The sequence below is a fragment of the Notothenia coriiceps genome, unplaced genomic scaffold, assembly GCF_000735185.1.
Source record: "Notothenia coriiceps isolate Sejong01 unplaced genomic scaffold, NC01 NC01_scaffold00026232, whole genome shotgun sequence".
In the NCBI taxonomy this organism is placed as follows: domain Eukaryota; kingdom Metazoa; phylum Chordata; class Actinopteri; order Perciformes; family Nototheniidae; genus Notothenia; species Notothenia coriiceps.
The window spans coordinates 1-19572 of record NW_011358933.1 but is presented as its reverse complement, the minus strand read 5'-3'; the positions used below and the strand labels follow the sequence as shown (position 1 = coordinate 19572).

Below are 19572 nucleotides of genomic sequence, written 5' to 3'. Positions count from 1 at the left end.
TGCGTGCAATATACCGGCGGGCCAGATTTAATAGTAAATAGAAATTATTCTGCGGGCCAAAATTAAATCTACCAAGGGCCTGATTTGGCCCCTGGGTCTTGAATTTGACACATGTGCAGTAGAGTGTTTTATTCTGTGTAATGAGTTTACAATGGTATTCACAAAGGCTGTCTTTGTTGTTAAACAGTAAACAAAGAGTAAAGGTAAACAAAACAAAAATTCTCTAAAAATGCCACATCATGCAGAAACACAAAAAACCAAGCTAACATTACGTTGTTTTGTAACCCTTGGTACAGACTTTTAACCACCTTAACCTCCAGACACCAAATGCCTTTTCACATAAAACAAGTGTAAAAGGACCCTGCAACTCTTAAAATTACAAACCCTGACAATGTGCAACCATACATTTCTTTATGTCAAAATGTGTTCAGTAGAAGTCTTTATTCATTTCCCCGTTCTTTTCCAGTGTCACACCTAGTTCATATACTCTCTACTTTGGAAGAGAGACTCAGTCCGGCCCTAATGTTCATGAGGTTAGCAGCACTGTGTCCCAGATCATCGTCCATCCGGACTACAATAACACATTTTTGAACAACGACATCGCCCTGATGAAGCTCAGCAGCGCAGTCAGTTTCAATGACTACATCAGACCTGTATGCCTGGCGAGTAACTCCAGCCAGTTTCACAACTCCACCTCCTGCTGGGGCACCGGTTGGGGCCAACTAGGAAAGGATGGTGAGTATTTGTATGCTAACATGCTAACCCTAGCATAAAAACATTAGCATGAACATTGAAGCAGAACTTCTGTTTTAGTTTGGTTGGGTAGAACTATTGGAAACTAGTTGTCTTGCTAACAGACAGCCTCTTACATTACATTTGACTTGTTAGACACTTTTATCCAAAGCGACTTACATACTCAATACTGTGGACAATCCCCACAGGAGCAATTTGGGGTGAAGTGTCTCAGGGACACAACGACATGCTGACTGCAGTGGGGTTTGAACCTGTGTTCCCCTGATCCGAACACCACCGCACTAGTCCACTGCGCCGTACACATTTTTTGCTAGTCCCACCCCTGCCAATTATTAACGTTTGAGGTACAAAAACAATTGCATTATCAGAAGACTTGTTGAGTCTTGTTCAGCTTCTCCCAGAATACGAAAAAAATCCCTTAAGACTGTGCAAAAGAAGGAAAATTAAAAGTGTATCTGTCTTCTGATTTTTTACTCTCTCTCCCACAGAGGCCTTACCGAGCGCTTACTCGCTGCAAGAGGTTCAGGTTCCTGTCGTTGGAAGAAAGCAGTGCGGTTGCATCTACCGCTCAGAAATTAACATCACTAATGAAATGATTTGTGCGGGACAAGAGAACAAAGGCATATGTCAGGTTGTAAAAACAATCCCTTGTATTAGCTGTGCTAATTTTCTTTGTTGCTATTAAAGCAACACAATATAAGATGTGTTGTTTTTTTTGTTTGCCCCGACTGTGCATTTGTTTTTAAGGACATTACTTTTGAACAAAAACTTGTTAAAGTTAACAATTTTGCTTAAGAAGCCACATTCTCACAGAGAGTTGAGGCAAAGCAGCCAGAGGACACAGAGAGAAACAAATTAAAGAGAAATATGATGTTGTTGCACCCAAATCAAACGACAATCATCTAACAGTTTGTGTTTTGTCCCTTCTTTTCAGGGGGACTCCGGTGGTCCTTTGCAATGCAAACAATCCTCAATATGGATCCAGTCTGGCATTGCCAGTTTTGGAATACCGTGTGCTACAGCTGGTTTCCCTGAAGTCTTCGCCCGAGTGTCTGAGTTCGAGACTTGGATAATAGATAAAGTGGCGGGGGCGAAGGTAAACTTTGTGACTTTCACCTCCGACGGCACTGACCAAGACAACAGTTTTGAGTGTCGAAATACGACTTCCACAGCAACAACTGTTTTTACTGAGCTTACATTGATTGTCATTGTTGGGACAGTGTTCCTGCAGCACACTGTAGCTCCATAGTGCTGTAATGCGCTAGCAACTTCTCAATGTCCTTTTCTGTTGTGTTGGGTTATGTTTGTCTCTTAAATTGTTTGACTAACATTCTACTTATATGTACTACATCAGTTCCATCGCTGTAGTTTTAGAGCATGGTTTTGTCTCTGTGGAAAGGTTTTTTGCACTTACAAACTTAATTCAACATGCATCTTGTTTAAAATATGATTGTAATAGCTAATGGTATAGAGCCATTCTTGTTATCAGTTGCACTACAACACCCTGTATTAAAGCAAATAATAAAACATGGTCTGTTTTTCTCTATCGAAAAAGGTCACAATCCTGTTTATATTTTTTGATTCCAGATATGAACAATATAGCCTAATATTTAAGTTTTATGTAACTTCACACCATGGAACTGAACAGTCATTGTGGCCAAGGTGGAGCACGACTCGCTTCAAGACATGTAACCTACCACAATAATGGCTTTCCTATAGTGAATGATAATTAAGAATACAGCTATGGGAACTGAGCTTTCTTATTACACTCATGGTTGTGCATAAAGTAGGCTACTGTGCCTTTGTATGCCGGGTCACAACCAAGCTTTTTTTTGGTAGTAGTATTGCTAGGAGCATGAACATGTTTGTTTTGGAAGCATGTTAGCACATTTTAGCGTTAGCATGTTGAAGTGTGTAGTTAGCATGAACTTGCAATTATAGCTCTTATTTCAGAAAAGCCACTACAAAGATCTTTTAATTTTCTGTTGATGTTGGTGGCCCCTTTGGCCATAGTGGTGATAGTGGTTTACCAGAATGAATTTCCCATGACAAACATTGTCATGGGAAATTCTTCATTAAAGATCTTGATCTGGTTAGTGCATGCTTTTCTTTCTTGTGTTAGCCACTTAAGAGATTAATTAAACCACGTTGCATTCCCACTAGGAGAGAGATGTTTCTGAAATGTTGTTGCAACATAAACTTTGCATATAGGGTATTCGTTGATGAAATATCACATTAATTACTGTAGCAACCTGCAGTTTTAAATTAAAGTGCTGTTGTCAGCCTGCAACCTGAAATGAAACGTCACATCTATTCCAATGCATTTGTTGCCTCTCTTATCACTCTACAGACCGCTTAAACATTTTCAGCATTTTCAGGCTAACATTACAAGCCCAAGTAGGCTCCAGCTTTGAACTGTTGTTTGCATGAAATAATGTTTAGCAAGGACTCAAAAAGGATGTAAAGCATACGGTTAGGGCAAATTCTTTATTCCATGGTACCAGTATTAATCATATACTGCACTTGGTGAATTCAAAATAAATCGTACAAGTTGTGTAAAAACAATGTGGGAATCTTCACCTGAAAACAGGTTTAAACGTTTTAAAAATAAAAGGAAAGGGAATGGAGGCAGAACATCTTTTCCGAATCTCCTGGCTGCAGCAGTACCCAAATGGAAGGTCTTCTCCTTCGCTTTCTACCAATATCCTGTACGAGTGCTGGTCTTTAAAAGCATTTTCACAATCGGTGACATGGACTTTTTCATGGTGATGGTGGTACTAATAATGGGAAGAAGGCGAAGAGGGAAACGGTGAGTGTCCATGCTTAATAAGCGTGGTTGGCCACGAACAGGGAGTCTGCGCCGGCAGCACTGGCTCCAGAGGGAGCATATTTGCCCTGGCAGGCCAGGTTGTTAGCCTGTATGGGACAAAAAGCACAGTATTTCTTAATGCACAATACAGAAAGGGGTTGCTTGCAGTCCTTACAGTTCTATGAACACTCTACTGCGGCTTCTGTGTAACACAACACTTTTTTATAGACGTACAAACTTTTAAATAATATTATTCATACATACCAGAGCTCTCTTGATGAACTCCTCCTGGCATGCCTTTCCATTCTCCTTCTTGCCGCACCAAGCTTTGAGGGCAGAGGCCTGCAGGGCACGGCCGTATGAGAAGGTCACGGCCCAGGGCCTGTGCAGAGGGCACTGGTTCATGGCGTTCAGATTGACAGAGGCCTCCTCCTCACTCTGGCCACCAGACAGGAAGGTAATGCCTAAAGAGGAAGAGCATGAGTGTTTAGTGCTGCTAGCAAAGTTGGAAAATGTGTGCAACTCAACAAGGCAGTATTGTGTGCATCCTGCTTACCAGTGACTGCAGGGGGCACAGTGCGACGCAGGGCAGTAACGGTGGCCATGGCGATCTCCTGGTTGGTGTATTTGTGTGAGCAGGAGTGTCCGGCGGTAACCATGTTGGGCTTGAGCAGTGTTCCCTCCAGGTAGACATGGTGGTCGGACAGGGCCTTGTAGACGGCAGCCAGGACCTTCTCAGTGACGTACTGGCAGCGCTTCAGGTCATGGTCACCGTCGGGGAGGATTTCAGGCTCGATGATGGGGACGATGCCGTGCTGAGGATGGCAGAGACAAAAGGAGTCAAAAACGATTGTGCCAGCAACATGGGAGAAGGTTAACATTGGAATAAGAGATTATGATTTGAGTTTAAAAAAAGAGTAGATCCGAGACATATCATGCAGTGGAAACAGGGCATTAGAGACGACATGTTTCTAATCTGACTAATACAGATTGTTTTTAATGATACAATTAGAGCATTTAGACGAAGGTAATGGAGCTTTGGGGCCACTGTGAAATTCATCATAGCCACATAGACTTTTGAGAAGAATTTTTTTTTCTTCTACTGATAACTTGTTTAGAATGTAGCTTATAAAACCAACGTGGAACTTGTCCAGACCTTACACTGATTTCAACGTCTGTCTGTTGTGTCTTACCATCTGGCAGATGCTGGCATAACGGGCCAGGACATTGGCATTCTCAACGATGGCCAGCCTGGAAGGAGTGGTGGGGGTGATCTTCAGCACAGAGCGCCACTTGGCGAAGTCAGCACCATCCTTCTTGTACTGGGCGCAACGCTCATACAGTCCATCAAGACCTGCGAAAGAGGGAGGATAGAGCAGATAAGTTAGGCAAAGGTGTCAAAAGACGTAAATACTCTTTGGTTGTTTATCGGTTCTTCGCTCACCCTGGGTGGTTGTCTCGCCGTTGGTTCCGGCCAGGGGGACAACACCTTTGTCGACCTTGATGCCCACCACCATGTCTCTCTCTTTGAGATACTGGGTGAAGGGCTTGCCGTCGTCGGTCTTCTGGTACATGGTCTCGTGAAAGAGGATAACGCCTCCAATGCAAGGCTTGATGCGTTCATCAGCGGTGAAGAGGAGCTGGCGGTACAGCCTCCTGTTCTCCTCGGTGTTCTCAGCATTGATGCTCTGGAAACGCTTGGCCACGCTTCCTGGAAGTTGAGGAAAAATATGATGAATGAAGACTTGATCCATCTGCTCACTTCACTACAGTTTGTTTGAGCATTTGCATTAGAAAAGTTTGAATTCTAAGAAATGTCAAAGTCATAATCGAACCAGTTTTTCACCATTCTTATTGACTTTTAAAGATCTCCTATCATGCTATTTTTAGGCATATATTATGGGTCTCAGATATATAAAAATATATAAAAAACATGGGGCTCAAATGCTTTTTCTCTTGCGGGTTTACCACAAGGTGGGTGAGTACTTTTTTATATCCTGATTTTTTACACATACTCTCCAGTACAGCTTAGCTCTGAGTGTTAGCGTACTTGCTAATGTAAACAAAGACCATATTACATCCAAAACACATCACGCATTGTTTCTGATAGCGACTTTTCTGATAGGGCTGTGAGCGTAAGGCCAGCCCACATTTCCGATATAACGTCATATCGGAAGCAAATCTGGATCAGCTCCGTTGTACCCCCGTTTTTAGAGATTTGGGTACGGAGGAAAAGAGAGAAGGTTTTGTTTGACCCTTTGAGTTCCCTGACACACCGGGGACACATATTTATGTATAAAAGACATCAAAAAGTGAATTTGTGCATGATAGGAGATCCTTTAAACAATAAAAAGTACATTCTCTTAAAAAATGATTTACCGGTAGACTCGTCTGCGGCGAGGATACCCTTGCCGGTAGCGACGATCTTGTGAGCAATGTCACTGAGCTCCTTCTTCTGCTCAGGAGTGAGGAAGGGGTATGCGTGAGGCATCCTGACTCTGAGAGAATTACAAAAAATTAGAAATTAAGAAAATATTAGGGAGATCAGATGGGTTCCACTATGTGCAAGGTGAAAAATTTAACGAAATGTCAAGCCGTGTAAACCTGACATTTGGGGTTGTGGTTATAGTTTCAAATGCATTGGAACCTGCTTCATGAAAAGGAAACAAAACTTTTGGTTTACTATATGAAGGAAGCGGTGCAGTAAAGGCCTGACAACATGCTTTGATGTTTTCCTGTCTGTCTTCGGTGACTATAAAAAGGAGACATGCTGGTGACCCCACCGTGAGACTGCAGTTGTTGCAGCTATAACTGCTCCAGTAACCCGAATACTTTATGAGCTGGGGCTAGGCACTATTCCCCAAGCACAATATGCAGCTGCAAAGGGGATCAGTATCAGAGAGCCCTCCTCTACCCCACCCATCACATACTGTATCCGACCACCCTTGAAAAAACATGACAAGCATGCGGTTGACCTATTCCATTTTCTAGCCTCTTATCCCTGACCTTTCTTTTCCCATTCCCCCCCCGCTCTTCTATCCCACACCTCCTGTTCACCCTCGCCTGCGCCTCCACTATCAATTGACTGGACTAAATATAAACACAGTGTACTTTATCAAGCACCATGGCTCAGCAAGAAGGCATTACATAAGAGAGAATGGTTCAGTTTCACTACCCTATTTTCAGCAGGCATGTACTGTAAAGGAAGAACAATAAAAGACGACTTGGAACAATTTAAACAGTTTTGAATAAGAGCTTAATAAGATTAGTGAGTCACTTCTGACCACACGGAAACAATGCAGTGGAAAGTTTTCATCAGATAAAGAAGGGTGTTGCAGCCAGCAGTGATGCACGGAAAAAGACGAACTAAACTTTTCAGTATTGTGAAGTAAGGAGAATACTGAGTGTATTATTTATAACACTTCCAGTTTTTAGTGTCTCAGAAAAGCCTCTACAAAGATCTTTTAATTTAGAGTTAGGTAAGAGGACATCACTGTGAGTTAAATGTGCCTCGCATTTAGTATGTTTAGCCTTCATAGAAAAGGGAAAACGTCATGCACTTCATGCTTTATAAGAAAGAAAAATCAACAGGTAGCACAAAAAGCCAATTAAAACATTGCATTTATCTCATATTTGTTTGAAACCTTCAGTTTAGTTTAGTTTTACCTTGGAGGTTAGGAGGAGAGCTGAGAGAAGAGAAAAGGAGGGAGAAGATCCGGCGTTCGTCTGCGACAACCCTCCACTCTGCTGGCCCTTGTATTTATCCTCGCATTGTGACCCCTCACATTTCAGCTGCCCGGCTATAAAAAGATCAGGACGCAACCAGAGATGGCTCGTGACATTCAGAGCGACTTGGGCTGGAGTAACATTGTGGTGAGCAGCCAGTCAAAGGGCAAAGAGTGTTTCGGTGAATGGCAAAGAAAGGGAGGGATGTATAGGGATAAACAAGTAGAAATGTGGTAAAGTGTGCAGGTAGATGGGTAGGAAATAATAACCAGAGCATTTGAGAGAGATTGCTTTACTTTAAAGTCTTAATTTCCTGAGTTATCCACAAGCAAAAGCATGCTTCTTCTTCCATGCTCAAATGGCCCCCTGAGCATTGTAGTTTAAGGCATTGTTATTGTATGTAGCATTGATTATGACATTCTGTTTAAAAATGTGCTGTCTCATCTGGGAAAAGCCTCCCAGCAGCCAGAGGCCATTACAAAGGGTATGTGGATGAAACACAAGATAACTTAAGTGCAACACACATGCAGTCTCACACAGAGAGCATGTGACAACATTGCTAACCTGAATTTAGAAATCAGACCCAGACACGGCGACACAGTGCTCTGATCCTTGACCTTTCTCTGACCTTTCCCGATCACCCTTGCTCGACAGGAAAGGGTGAATTGGCAAGCTTGGCAAAGGTTGCAGATAGTCAGGTTGCAGAGCACTTTATATCTGTTTTATGTTATCCCTTCAGATAGGTAGACACAGAGCACAAGTCACACATATAAAAAGATGTGACATTTTGCACCTTACAAAGGTCTAAATATTTGGTTTTATCTTTGGTGAGCAGTGGCAGGAAGAGGCTAGCTTCCTGAACCGGCTGGCAGCTAAAAGAGTAAACACGCAAAGCTATTTCAATAGAAATAGATCATTTGAGTTACATCGGTTTATCATGTGTCTGGCAGGTCGACTTTATCAGTTTTTTGAGAATAAGTTATCGTGCATAAATATATTGGTTTTAATGTCACAGTAGGCACCATGTAGAATATTCTGTCTTTTTTAAAATCCATATATGAACAGGTATATACATAAAGACCAAATACTATTCTACCAACTTGTCATTCTAGGCACTTATTAAACTGGAACACAGGCTTACAGGGACCAGACAGTGCAGAGGAAGTCATGTAAAAAGGAGAAATGGACATTCTTATTTTTGGGTTTGGTTTTTGAGAGTGAGCTTATATGCAAACATTCACTGTGTGCGCATTGATCACAGTGAGGTTGGGCCATATGAGGAATTTAATGTGTCGAACGATGTGAAATGTAACTTCCTCCTCTCTTCATGCTCTATGAGAAAATTTTATAAACACCAACAACCCTGTTAGAAAGAAGGAACAGGCCTTCTTTTACTGTGGATATTTGAAGTGATAAAACTACGTTCAAGGTTTGTTGAAAAGTATTTTTTCTAAAAGAATTTAGCAGCACATTAAAGGACAGGGTAAGGTTTGAATTATTATTCATCAGCCTTGCATGCAAATAAGGATAATTATACACTCCACTATTCTACCAAGTTACAAAAATAGGTTATTATTTAGAAGTGTGTAGGTGTGAGATTGCGTGGGTATTGACTGGATCAAATTAAACAGTGCAATCAAGTGACAACATGGTGTGCTCATATTAAAATATATATATATATATATGCTGCAACGCCTCCTACACAAGAGTTCCTCTAAGTGGCTGCCTTCCCCCGAGCTGTCACCTTGTGATTTCTGCATTTTGCTTTCAACATCCCCCTCCTTGACAGTTGCAGTGGTACAAATTGTAACTAGGCAGCCAGAAAGCAAAAAAGTTTTCAATAAATGTCTATGAGCTCAGAATATTTTACACGTTTAGTGTTTCCATGGGAATAACACAATGGACTGGATCATTTTCATACTTTTGTCAGGTAAGACAAGTTTATACTTTCTGATTGTGTCTCTCTTTATAGATCTTTAAGGCAGCTGTTAAAACAATCCTGTCATTTAATACATTGTTACGTTCCTACAGCATGCTGAAATCATAGAAATGTATTATCATAAAGTTATAGTCTGTATGTTATTAGTAAAAGTGAACAGGGTGAAATGATGAACACCTCCTATATGAATAAAGGGTATCATTAATAGTTATTATTTCCGTTATCTATAATCTTTTTTGGATTAACTAATCGTTTAGTCTTTTAAAATGGCCACATCCCAGTTCCTAAAAATCTACTGTTATGTATTAAAGTGTCTTGTTTTGTTAGTCCAAAACCCAAAGATATGTATCTGATGATGTAAAACAGAGAAAAGCATGACATTTGAAATATGAGAGGCAAAAATAAACAGCATTTTATGCAATTTGTTACTTTTACCAATGAGTCGGACCTATAAACTGCTAAGTCTTATTATGCATTTATAAATTAACATGACTTGGGGGGTTGAGATAAAAGGTGTACATTTATCTACGCTTTTAATCTAGAAATAAAATAAAAACAAAATAAATTCACAAAAGCAGGTTAAACAGAAGCTTAAACTTCAGTCCAGCTCAACAAGGAACAAAATGAATCCACCAGTTAAAACAGAAGTCAAAAATTCCAAGCAACGTATCCATTTGTTAAAACTGGAGCTAGAAGTTCAGTCAGGAAGGCATGAGAAGCAGAACAAGACATTATATGAGCAAATTATTATGTAATAAAAATATGCAATAAAAACAGCACTATCCTAAGTATCTCATTCTCAGCAGGGGGTAGGAGGGCAGGGCCACTTCCTGCTGCCGCCTTACTGATAGCTTCTGTTGCTGGTGATACATAGAGAGTTCTGTTTATATTTATTGAGTGACAATCTAACATTTTTATCTCACTAAATGAATTTCTGTTCTCTCACAATGCTGTGTTTTAACACAACCGAAATGCATGACATATATTGCAGTATTTGTGTCATTCTGAAGTCAAAGACTGCTGTTACCCAACTAAGGCTATACTGGTCACAAGTAAAAGCAGAACCTATGGTGATTTAATCTGATACAAATGATATGGGTTAGGGTTAGAAGCTATTACAACAAGATTATTATGTTATTTCGTCAGACTTTTGAATGTACATCATAATCAAGAGGTTGGGGTTTGCCTGAGGTTTAACACAATCAGAGAAGTTAAAGGTAGGTAGGTAATTTTGAGAAACCGGCTCGAGATACACTTTTTGTTATATACCATGCTCTTAACATCCCGATAGCAATGAATATCTGAAGTGCTTTGACAAAAAATCCATAAATGTCATCTGTGGAAGCCGTAGCGCTGTAAAAAGCACGACCAATCATCTGAGCCGGCCCGGCTAAAATAACTGGATGGCCTACCTGCCTGTCAGCCTTCCATCTGTGCACAAACTGATCTCGTGCCCTCATTGGTCATGTGCGCGTTCGTGTTTGTTGGAGGAGGGGCTCTGTAAAGAAGTGGCAGATTTTCACAGGTGGTCTATTTTCACATTCTAGCGCACTCGAGCTGGTTTCTCCAAAATTACTACCTTTAACACATGTATAAGATCAGAGAAGTTAAGGTAGTTCAACACATTGTTTCTATTTATATTCATCTCTTTTAAACTTGAGAAACCATGAAGAAGTAATACGCCAGTGAGTACAATTGTACAGAAAACCTCATGTTGGCCAAAAAAGGAAAAACGGAAGACTTCATTTGTGCAACGCAAATCAGTCGAAGTCAGGAAATGTAAAATGAAGGGTCAAAATGAAATATAGACCTCCTAGATTGCCCTATAATGTAGTCTCTAGGTAGTGTCAGTTATTTATTTTAAACAGTATTGAACTACAATTGAAGGTCCTCTAAATGTGGCTATAACTCACACAGAGCAAGGGTTACTTCATTTTCTGCTCATGTAGAAATTATATTTTTTAAACATAAATCATTTCTTTGTGTCTTTATCTTTACTTTTGAAGTTGAATTTATTTGTAAATGTATTACACTGACGCTCCCTGGTGGTTTTGTTTGTTAACATGGCAGATATAAATCCACATCACTTTTACATTTAGGCTACTAAAGGCAGCCGAGCTTTAGTCAAGACCAACTTAATCAAGTCAAAGTCAAGTTGAAGAAATAGGTCCAGTCGAATCTGAGGAAAGAGTGAGGGCATACAGAGTCCTAGCGTCCTGACAATGTTATTCCATTGATTTCATGCATAATCACACCCACACAGTGGTGATCAGAGCCTGTTACTGTAAATGCAGGCAACAGATTAGTTACAACATAGGTATAAATAGAAAATGTTGCAATGTTAAATGAAGGTCAATGACCAAAACACTTCCTTACTATACGTAAAACTCAAGACTAAGACAATTCAGAGTCCAACATGCATCAAAATGTTAAAAAAAAGTGGTTTTGAGACCAAACCGGCCTCAACATCTTGGAAAGCAGCACATACAATACATGTTTCTATTAGCTAATTATATACACAACAAGTGTTAATGTCACATTAACATTCTTCATTTAGTGGCTTTGATTTCGTTATTCTTTTTTCTGCTCGTTCCTCAGTGTTAAAAGCTGCACTTTGTTTCAACATCGATCCTGTGGCTTGGAAGACCCTGAAGAACTCTTACGAAGGTTTTGGGTACCAGGTTGTGCAGAGGCCATCAGAGTAAGTCAAAGCATGGATGTTGTTGTGGAACATGGGTCTATAAGGCAGAATGTGTTCTAGCTTTTCCATCGTGTGTATCTCACACTAATGCTGAATCTCAAGTAGCATTTTAAATGTTTTCCCATTTAGCTACACTGCTCAGTTACATGTCTGTCTGCTTGTGTTTCCTCAGCTTGCTGGTCAGTGCTCCTCTTGCACAGTCGTCTTCCACAGAAAGGGGGAAAATATTTAAATGCTCCGCCGAAACTGAATCATGCAGTCCCCTACCAATTCCAGGTAAGAAACTATCCAAACGCTTCATAAATATTAAACTCAAGTATAAATAGTATATATTTTTTAAAGGATTCTCATTACCTGTTTACACAAACGAATAACAAGAAACAAAAGGCTGGTTAGTGAATCTCAAAAGCAGTTTTTCATCCAGTTTTTCCGAAAAAGATGAAGAAGTCATCAAGCAAAACATAGAATTTGGGAGACAATATTTATTTTCTCTCAAATTCTATTTTCTGCTTGATCCGGAAGGAGTTTTGCTGAGGTTTCAGAATCCGAATCAAAATACCTTCATTAGTCCCACAGAGGGGAAATGTGCGTTGTTACAGCAGAAAAAGAGCCACAGACAGCTTAATGTTACATATGTTACATGCATTAAAAAGTACTAAGTTAACAAAAAGTTATGATATAATAAAAAATCTAATAAAAAATTCAAAGTTACACAATTTACAAAATACACATCCTGTAGTTATTAAAGGCATACATATATACTGCACATATTGCACATAGTTGGTTGGTATTTAAAAGCAAGGGGTGTTATAGTCTGTGTTGTTGTGTGTGTGTGTTCCTTCCTTCCGCTGCAGGAAGGAAGGAACCTGCGGTGTCTCTCCATGAGACAGCAGGGGTTTGTAGTTGTGACTTGTGACTGAGGCTGTTGTTTTGTTGATCAATTATATTTTTTCAACATGACTTTTTCAATGCATTGCCAGGATTTGCCATCAACATGTCTCTTGGTTTAACAATGACAAATGATCCAACCACAGACAACACTTTGGTGAGCAAGTAAACTGAAAATCCTTATTATTTGTCATTCTACCAGTTAAATCTTTTTTTCTCTGCTTTACATTTCATTAAAGGACAACACCGATAGCAACATAATACTCATCAATCAGGACTTTGTCTCTTTCAGGCATGTGGACCAACCATTCCAACGGACTGCAAAAGTATCACCATGTACAGCGGTATATGCATGCAGATAGACAGATCTAATGGCATCAAAGGTCCTGTACCTTCTACTGCACAAGGTAAATATGGAATAATAAACATGGACACACTAAGACTTAAACACCATAAACCATAAACACAACTTGTATAGGAATCGTTGTAGTAACTTACCAAGAGGCTTTTCTAAAGTGTTGAGCCCTTAATTCATCCTTTTTCCTGCATGAAAATGGACATATGTACCCATAAACTATGTTGTAAAACAGGTTAATGAAAGACGAGAGCAAATCATGGAAGTATTGTTAGTACACTGCCATTAATAGCATGGGAACAGATATTTCTAAATCACTTATTCAGATGTAAGGTCTGTTTCCTTTATGATGTCAGCAGACACACTCATAATTACACATACAATGGTTGTAATGTACATATAAGAATAAAACAAAAATAAACTCCTACATTTTATGGGTGTAGCATACAGTTATACTGTCTGTACCTGTCACGGTGCATACTAGGAAACTTGGACAAACTTGACACATTACAAAAACAAACTACAACACCTTTACTGCTAGCCCTAACTGTTTTGGTCATTGGCATCTAAATCTTTAGTTAACAGCGGAGCTAGTATTAGCCTTTAGCTTGTAGCCCCTCATGCTTCCACCCAGGAAACAGATTTTATTTAAAAAGCTGGATTTATTCAGTGGGTTTATCAGATTTACTCATTGGGTATGTTTGTTTTGGAGAGGAGGAGACCTCTGCGGATAATACAGCTTCTGGTAAAAACCTCCTGAACAATAAAATCCTAAACAGGAGAAAGACTGAAATGACAGACTTCCATGATTAGCTGTTAAGCTTTTGGAATTGTTTTGAGTAAGAGACCCCTAGTGGCAGAACATGACATAGTGTACTTTTAAAGGTGAATTGAGATAGCCGTTTTGGTAGTGATGAGTGGAAAGAAGGCTACCTGCAATATCAGCACATGCCAAAAGAGAAGTTCCTATATGAGCCTATAGTAATGTATTATTTAAAGGGGCCTTATTAGGCTTTTGGGGGGTTTTCTATTTCCTGTAGTGTTATAGGTTTGTGTGCATGTAAATGGTCTGCAAAGGCTAAAATCCGCAATTTTCTCCAGAGGAAGTTTCTCTCTCCGACTAACCCCCCCCCCCTGCCTGAAACACCTCCATTGGACTCCTTTGTTTACTTCTGTTACATCATGACATCACTATGTAACATCTGCACTTCTATTGGCTAGCGCTCCAACACATTGTACATGATAGGCTAAGGGTCGGGACATCTCTAAGCTGCTGACCAATCACAACAGAGCTGGCCAGCTGACCAATCAGAGCAGACTGGGCTCTGGTTTCAGACAGAGGGTGAAAAGAGGTGCTGCAGCACAGGCAGTATGAGAAAGATAAAGAGCTTATTATACATTAAATAGGGTCCCAATTTGCTGCTTTTATCTGACTTAATATAATAAAAAAAAATTCAACTCACTTTTAAATTTGTTGAAATGTCTTTGACAGAGTGCCGATTAGCAGATATTGCATTTCTATTGGATGGTTCAGGCAGCGTCTCCGATCCGGACTTTCAATTAATGAAGAGATTTGTGAGAAATGTTGTCGACTCACTCATGCCACTTGACACAAGGGTACGTTTATGTTTACACTGACCATATGACAAAATCAGAGAAGTGATTTTCAGAGTTTAAAACCATTCTTAATAATTTCTACAAGAAATTTGACAGGTAAATTTTAAAATGCGTTGACTGTGATATTAACTTGAATTTTTGTTTTTCCTATTCTCACAGTTTTCTATTTCCCAGTTCTCTAAAGATCCTAAAGTACATTATTACTTTAATGATTTCTTATCTGGAACTCAATCATGGCAATCTAAAGTTGACAACATTGGGCAACTCAGAAGTTCCACTTACACAGCCAAAGCCATCGAGTTTGTGGTGTAAGTGTCATCATTATGTTGAATTCCCATTTGTGAGCAACGTTTTTCAGAATTCATTTTCTTTTATTGTAAAAATGTATTGAGTCTGTCAAAGCATCATTGGGTTTAGGCATTTTGAATTGTGTGATGGAAAAATAAAAACATTTCTTAAATTGGACCTACAAACACGTTAGAGTAGATATGTGTTTAAACATTTTGCAACTTTTGCACATTTTAGTGGCAGTGTTTATTGGGGCAGACAAAACAGCAGGTATCTTTGGTGATTCATCTAGCAAAAGTTAAAAAGTATTATAGCTATAACACCTTTTAACTCTTTACAGATCATGAGTCGGAACCTTTTTTTATCAAATTGCTGTTACTGTAATTTTGTTCAAACACATTTACAGTATACATATTTAAAAAATAAAATAGTAATCCAAATCCTAAAAGATTAAAAAAACAGATAGAATTTTTTACATTTATCAAAGCTAAATAGTAATTGATGATGATGATTATTAGGTCAGTATTCCTGCATTAAAATAAATTGTCCGAAACTCTCATCTTCTGTGTAAATTGTTAAAAGTAAGGCATTGTGTTGTCCCAATTTAACATTTGATACTGCATAATGCAAGCATGTTTTGAAATTGCATCTTTCTTTTGACAGCAATAATGTTTTCAACACAACAAAAGGTTCCAGACCCAATGCAAAAAAGGTCTTGATAGTCATCACCGATGGACAATCACACGACCGGGAACATCTCCAATCTTCAGCAGACTTAGCTGAGACAAACAAAATTGTTCGATTTGCTATTGGAGTAAGTTCTTCAGTTCCACTCTGGGATTAAGTTGTGATCCACTCTTTGGCGCAGCACAATATCTCAAACCTTTGTTTTTAACATCTCCAAGGTGGGGTCCGCATTTGCCTCATCTGCAGCAAAACAGGAACTGGACACCATTTCATCTTCTCCCACGGAAAATGTTTTTCGAGTGCAGAACTTTGACGCCCTTGAAAAAATAAGGGCGACTTTGCAGGCCAAACTCTTTGCTATTGAAGGTAAAGTTATGATGGTGAAAATGTCTTTGAAATGTCAACCTGCATACAACTTCAGTCAAAGCATGGACTTTGATTTGTAATGAATCTTCTCTTTTGAATTACACTGTATATAAGTAGGTATCAGGACATGACCATTGAATCATGCTGCATTGAGAGGTCATTGGGCCAATTCATGCATTATTTCCATTACAGGATCGCAAACAGGTGGAGAGTCACTGAAAATGGAAATGGCTCAAGAGGGATTCAGTGCAGTTTATGTACCTGGGGTAATAAAAAAGCACACTTGAAATTCACTGGACAATGCAAACACATAGATGAACACGCCTTTGTATCTTTGTAACTCTTTGTATCAGCGTATGTTGATAGAAAGCAGAATATGCATCATGTTTTTTGGGAGATGTTTGGGACACAAGTTACTTACTACTTCTTTAACTTCATTCAATAAGTTTAGCAAATAGTGGAATGTTTTTTTTTGGAAAGCCTGTTTAATTTAACATCTGTTTGAATTAAAGGGAGTTCAGATCGGTATGGTTGGGGCGAATGTGTGGAAGGGAGGCTACCTGCAATACTCAATGGACACACTCCAGAAGACAGGCTCATTTGAGGCCAATATAGAGGAAGACAGTTACGTGGGTAAGCTAAATACATATACACACATATATATATATATATAAATACAAATTCAAAATGTACATCTTGTACTTGTACTGCTCCACTGCAAATGTGTGTCCTCTCTGTTGTTAAGTTATTAATATTATTGTTGTTCAAAAAGCATTATCAGTCAGAAAAAGTCAGTATTGTGTTTTTACAAATGTCTTAACGGAAGCTGATAATAAAGTGTCTGTATGTATGTATGATACTTTATAGTTTAAAGATTATAATTTTTAATCTGGTGATCTCTATCTAAATTAAGTGTTTTTATGTAGGGATCAATATTTTCTAAATAATGCATTGCGCATATTCATTTTCTGCAGTGGTAATTAAAAAAACTAAGATCTGCACAGTTTTCTCAGACTTTTGACCAATGAGCTTTAATTTCAGGGTACTCCATGGCTGTTGCCAGGACGACAAGAGGCACATTGACAATTATGGGTGCTCCAAGATATAAACACCGAGGAGTTGTGAGGGTAGTTTACAACCACCGGAAATACAAAACTATTGACCCCTCTCGAGGGCAGGTATGTGCTTATCTTTCAAAATGATCCAACAGTCCTGAAAGAAAGCAATTTCTTGTTTTATGTATGTATTTGTTGCTTTCACAGTTTCAGGTTGGTGAATATTTTGGTGCCGTTGTTTGTGCGATGGACGTGAATCGAGACGGATACTCTGACCTTATCCTCATATCCGCCCCAATGTACATTGACTCTGATCGAGAGGGAAGGGTTTACGTTTGCACCGTATCTCGTTTGGTAAATGACAGTTTCATCTGGTGCCATTGAATGAATCGGTTTCTTTAAATACAATGCAAACATTGACACTCATCCCTATATTTCTACCAGGATGTTGAGTGCCACTTAGATTCTCCATCAGTACTGAGAGGGGATGCATCTCAAAGAGGAAGGTTTGGGTCTTCCCTTGCTGTACTGCCGGATCTGGACTCAGATGGTCTTAGGGATTTGGCAGTTGGAGCGCCTTTGGAGAACGACGGTCAAGGCAGCATCTACATTTTCCACGGCGAAGGTGGAATAAGGAAAAGGATCAGTTCTACCTACACACAGGTGCGCGAGAAACATGACCCAGTAGTTGTGGCTTACGCCATATCAAAAACTAATCAAAATGTTTCCATTTATTTAGAGGATCCCTGGCTCTGAAGTCAAACAAGGACTAAAATTCTTCGGCATGTCGATCAGCCAGTCGTCTTTTGACCAAAGTAGTGACAATCTGCCCGATTTAGCGGTGGGTTCAAAGGGCAGTGTTGTCTTACTCAGGTAAGTGTAATTCTACTGCAAAGATGAGTTAAGCCTCTTGTTACACATTTTAGCTCTTCACCAGTAATGGTTTGTATCAGGCAGTTAAGATGTGATTTGCTGGACTATTGGTCAGAAAGACGGAAGTTATCCAACTATGTTTTCCTGCTCCTTCAATTTCCCAGATCAAAGCCTATAATAATGGTAGAAGCTAGAGTGTCGTTCGACCCAAGCCAAATCTCTACTCAAAACTCAGACTGCACAAAACCTTTGGAGATCCAAGCTAAAATCTGCTTCAGCATGACAAGCCACTCTAGAGTCCAGCAAGGTACCCCATACTCCCCCTTTCCATGCATTTAAATAACTGTTAACATGAATAAACTCTAAATGAAACTCTGATCGTTTACAGCTAAAGCAAAGATTAATTATGTTTTAACACTGGATGCCACCCGCAAAGTCCCAAACAACCGAGCTTACGTTGTTGGGAAAAAACGAGAGGTGTCTAGAAACATTTCTCTCGACCTGACTAGGCAGACATGCAACACAGAACAATTCTTAGTTGAGGTGAGTTGTTAGAAATACAAAATGCTGACAAATGCCATGTTTGATGCCGATGAGTTCAACCCACGCTGCATTGACAAAAAACATTTCATAATAGTGCCCTCGTCTTGCAGGCTTGTCCAGAAGATTCTCTCAATGCGCTGGACAATGAACTCAAATTCACCTTTGAAGGATTGCCGTCTGCCCAAAGGCTCAGGCCGAGTCTCGCCCTGCAGGCTCAGACAACAACGTTTCATCGCGTAAGTAAAGGGATGCTAACACGTCTTACACATTGTCTTCATTGTCTGTCAGAATATTATTTTAACAACGCTTCAGTGTCCTTCTTAACACCAGTCAATTGTTATTTCATGGATGTCCGACTTTTAAATGTGGTGTCTAATCTTTCTAAACAAACGTGTTTTACTTCATTCTCTCTTCCACAGTTAGGGTTTGAGATCAACTGCGGCACGGACAATGTGTGTGTAGATACCATGAAACTGGATTTCAACTTTACCAAGTGAGTTACAATCGTTTAGCTTAACTTTGGTGTTTTCTGTAAGTGTAATGCTGCGTTGCCCCTACAAAAGAAAAAGAGATATGTTATCTATTAAAACCCAGTTAGATTAACATTCATTGGATTGCACACTTTGTTTTTCAGATACATCACATATTTGTAACTAAATGATACATTAATTGAAACAAAACACGGTATAAACTGAGGAGTGACTCCCGTGAGGTTCATGTATTTTCTTCACTCCGCTGGGAAACTGCTCTCATGTCAAGAAGCATCAGATCAGTGCATGCACTGCATCGTCCAATCAGTGAGCGATACACAGTAAGGGGGCGGGGCGAGTGTCTGAGGATTTCATCGAAGGATGGTCTGGTGGTTCCTCGATTATAGCTCCTCCATTATCGCTCCTCGGTCCTCCGGCAAAAATAAGGCCATTGGGACCATAGATATATATAAACACTAGATGACTCATCCGCGCTGCTGGC

The 19572-nt window shown here is 39.6% G+C and overlaps 3 protein-coding genes across 3 annotated transcripts; 2 read left to right on the top strand and 1 right to left on the bottom strand.

Annotated features, from left to right (window-relative positions):
• Positions 1 to 434: 434 nt before the first annotated feature.
• Positions 435 to 2284, top strand: LOC104956723 (testisin-like; the record flags this gene model as incomplete). The annotated part of the gene is made up of 3 exons (XM_010784255.1): positions 435 to 735; positions 1242 to 1384; positions 1688 to 2284. Coding segments are annotated over 3 exons (759 nt in total), but the record flags the coding sequence as incomplete, so codon positions are not given.
• A 938-nt stretch (positions 2285 to 3222) lies between these two features.
• LOC104956722 (fructose-bisphosphate aldolase A) lies at positions 3223 to 7337 on the bottom strand. Its single transcript, XM_010784254.1, has 7 exons — positions 7229 to 7337; positions 5942 to 6060; positions 5007 to 5273; positions 4756 to 4916; positions 4119 to 4377; positions 3827 to 4026; positions 3223 to 3669 (listed from the first exon to the last, which is right to left on the bottom strand). Exons 2-7 carry the CDS (start codon positions 6051 to 6053, stop codon positions 3577 to 3579), a joined length of 1092 nt encoding a protein of 363 aa, XP_010782556.1. The 5' UTR covers positions 6054 to 6060; positions 7229 to 7337; the 3' UTR covers positions 3223 to 3576.
• Positions 7338 to 9013: 1676 nt separating this feature from the next.
• LOC104956721 (integrin alpha-X) lies at positions 9014 to 19187 on the top strand. The gene is made up of 19 exons (XM_010784253.1): positions 9014 to 9218; positions 11826 to 11928; positions 12101 to 12204; positions 12909 to 12973; positions 13109 to 13223; positions 14664 to 14788; positions 14948 to 15096; positions 15740 to 15890; positions 15982 to 16129; positions 16322 to 16395; positions 16642 to 16762; positions 17171 to 17307; positions 17392 to 17538; positions 17629 to 17847; positions 17924 to 18057; positions 18222 to 18364; positions 18446 to 18600; positions 18711 to 18836; positions 19020 to 19187. Exons 1-19 carry the CDS (start codon positions 9188 to 9190, stop codon positions 19095 to 19097), a joined length of 2325 nt encoding a protein of 774 aa, XP_010782555.1. The 5' UTR covers positions 9014 to 9187; the 3' UTR covers positions 19098 to 19187.
• The last annotated feature ends 385 nt before the right edge of the window (positions 19188 to 19572 follow it).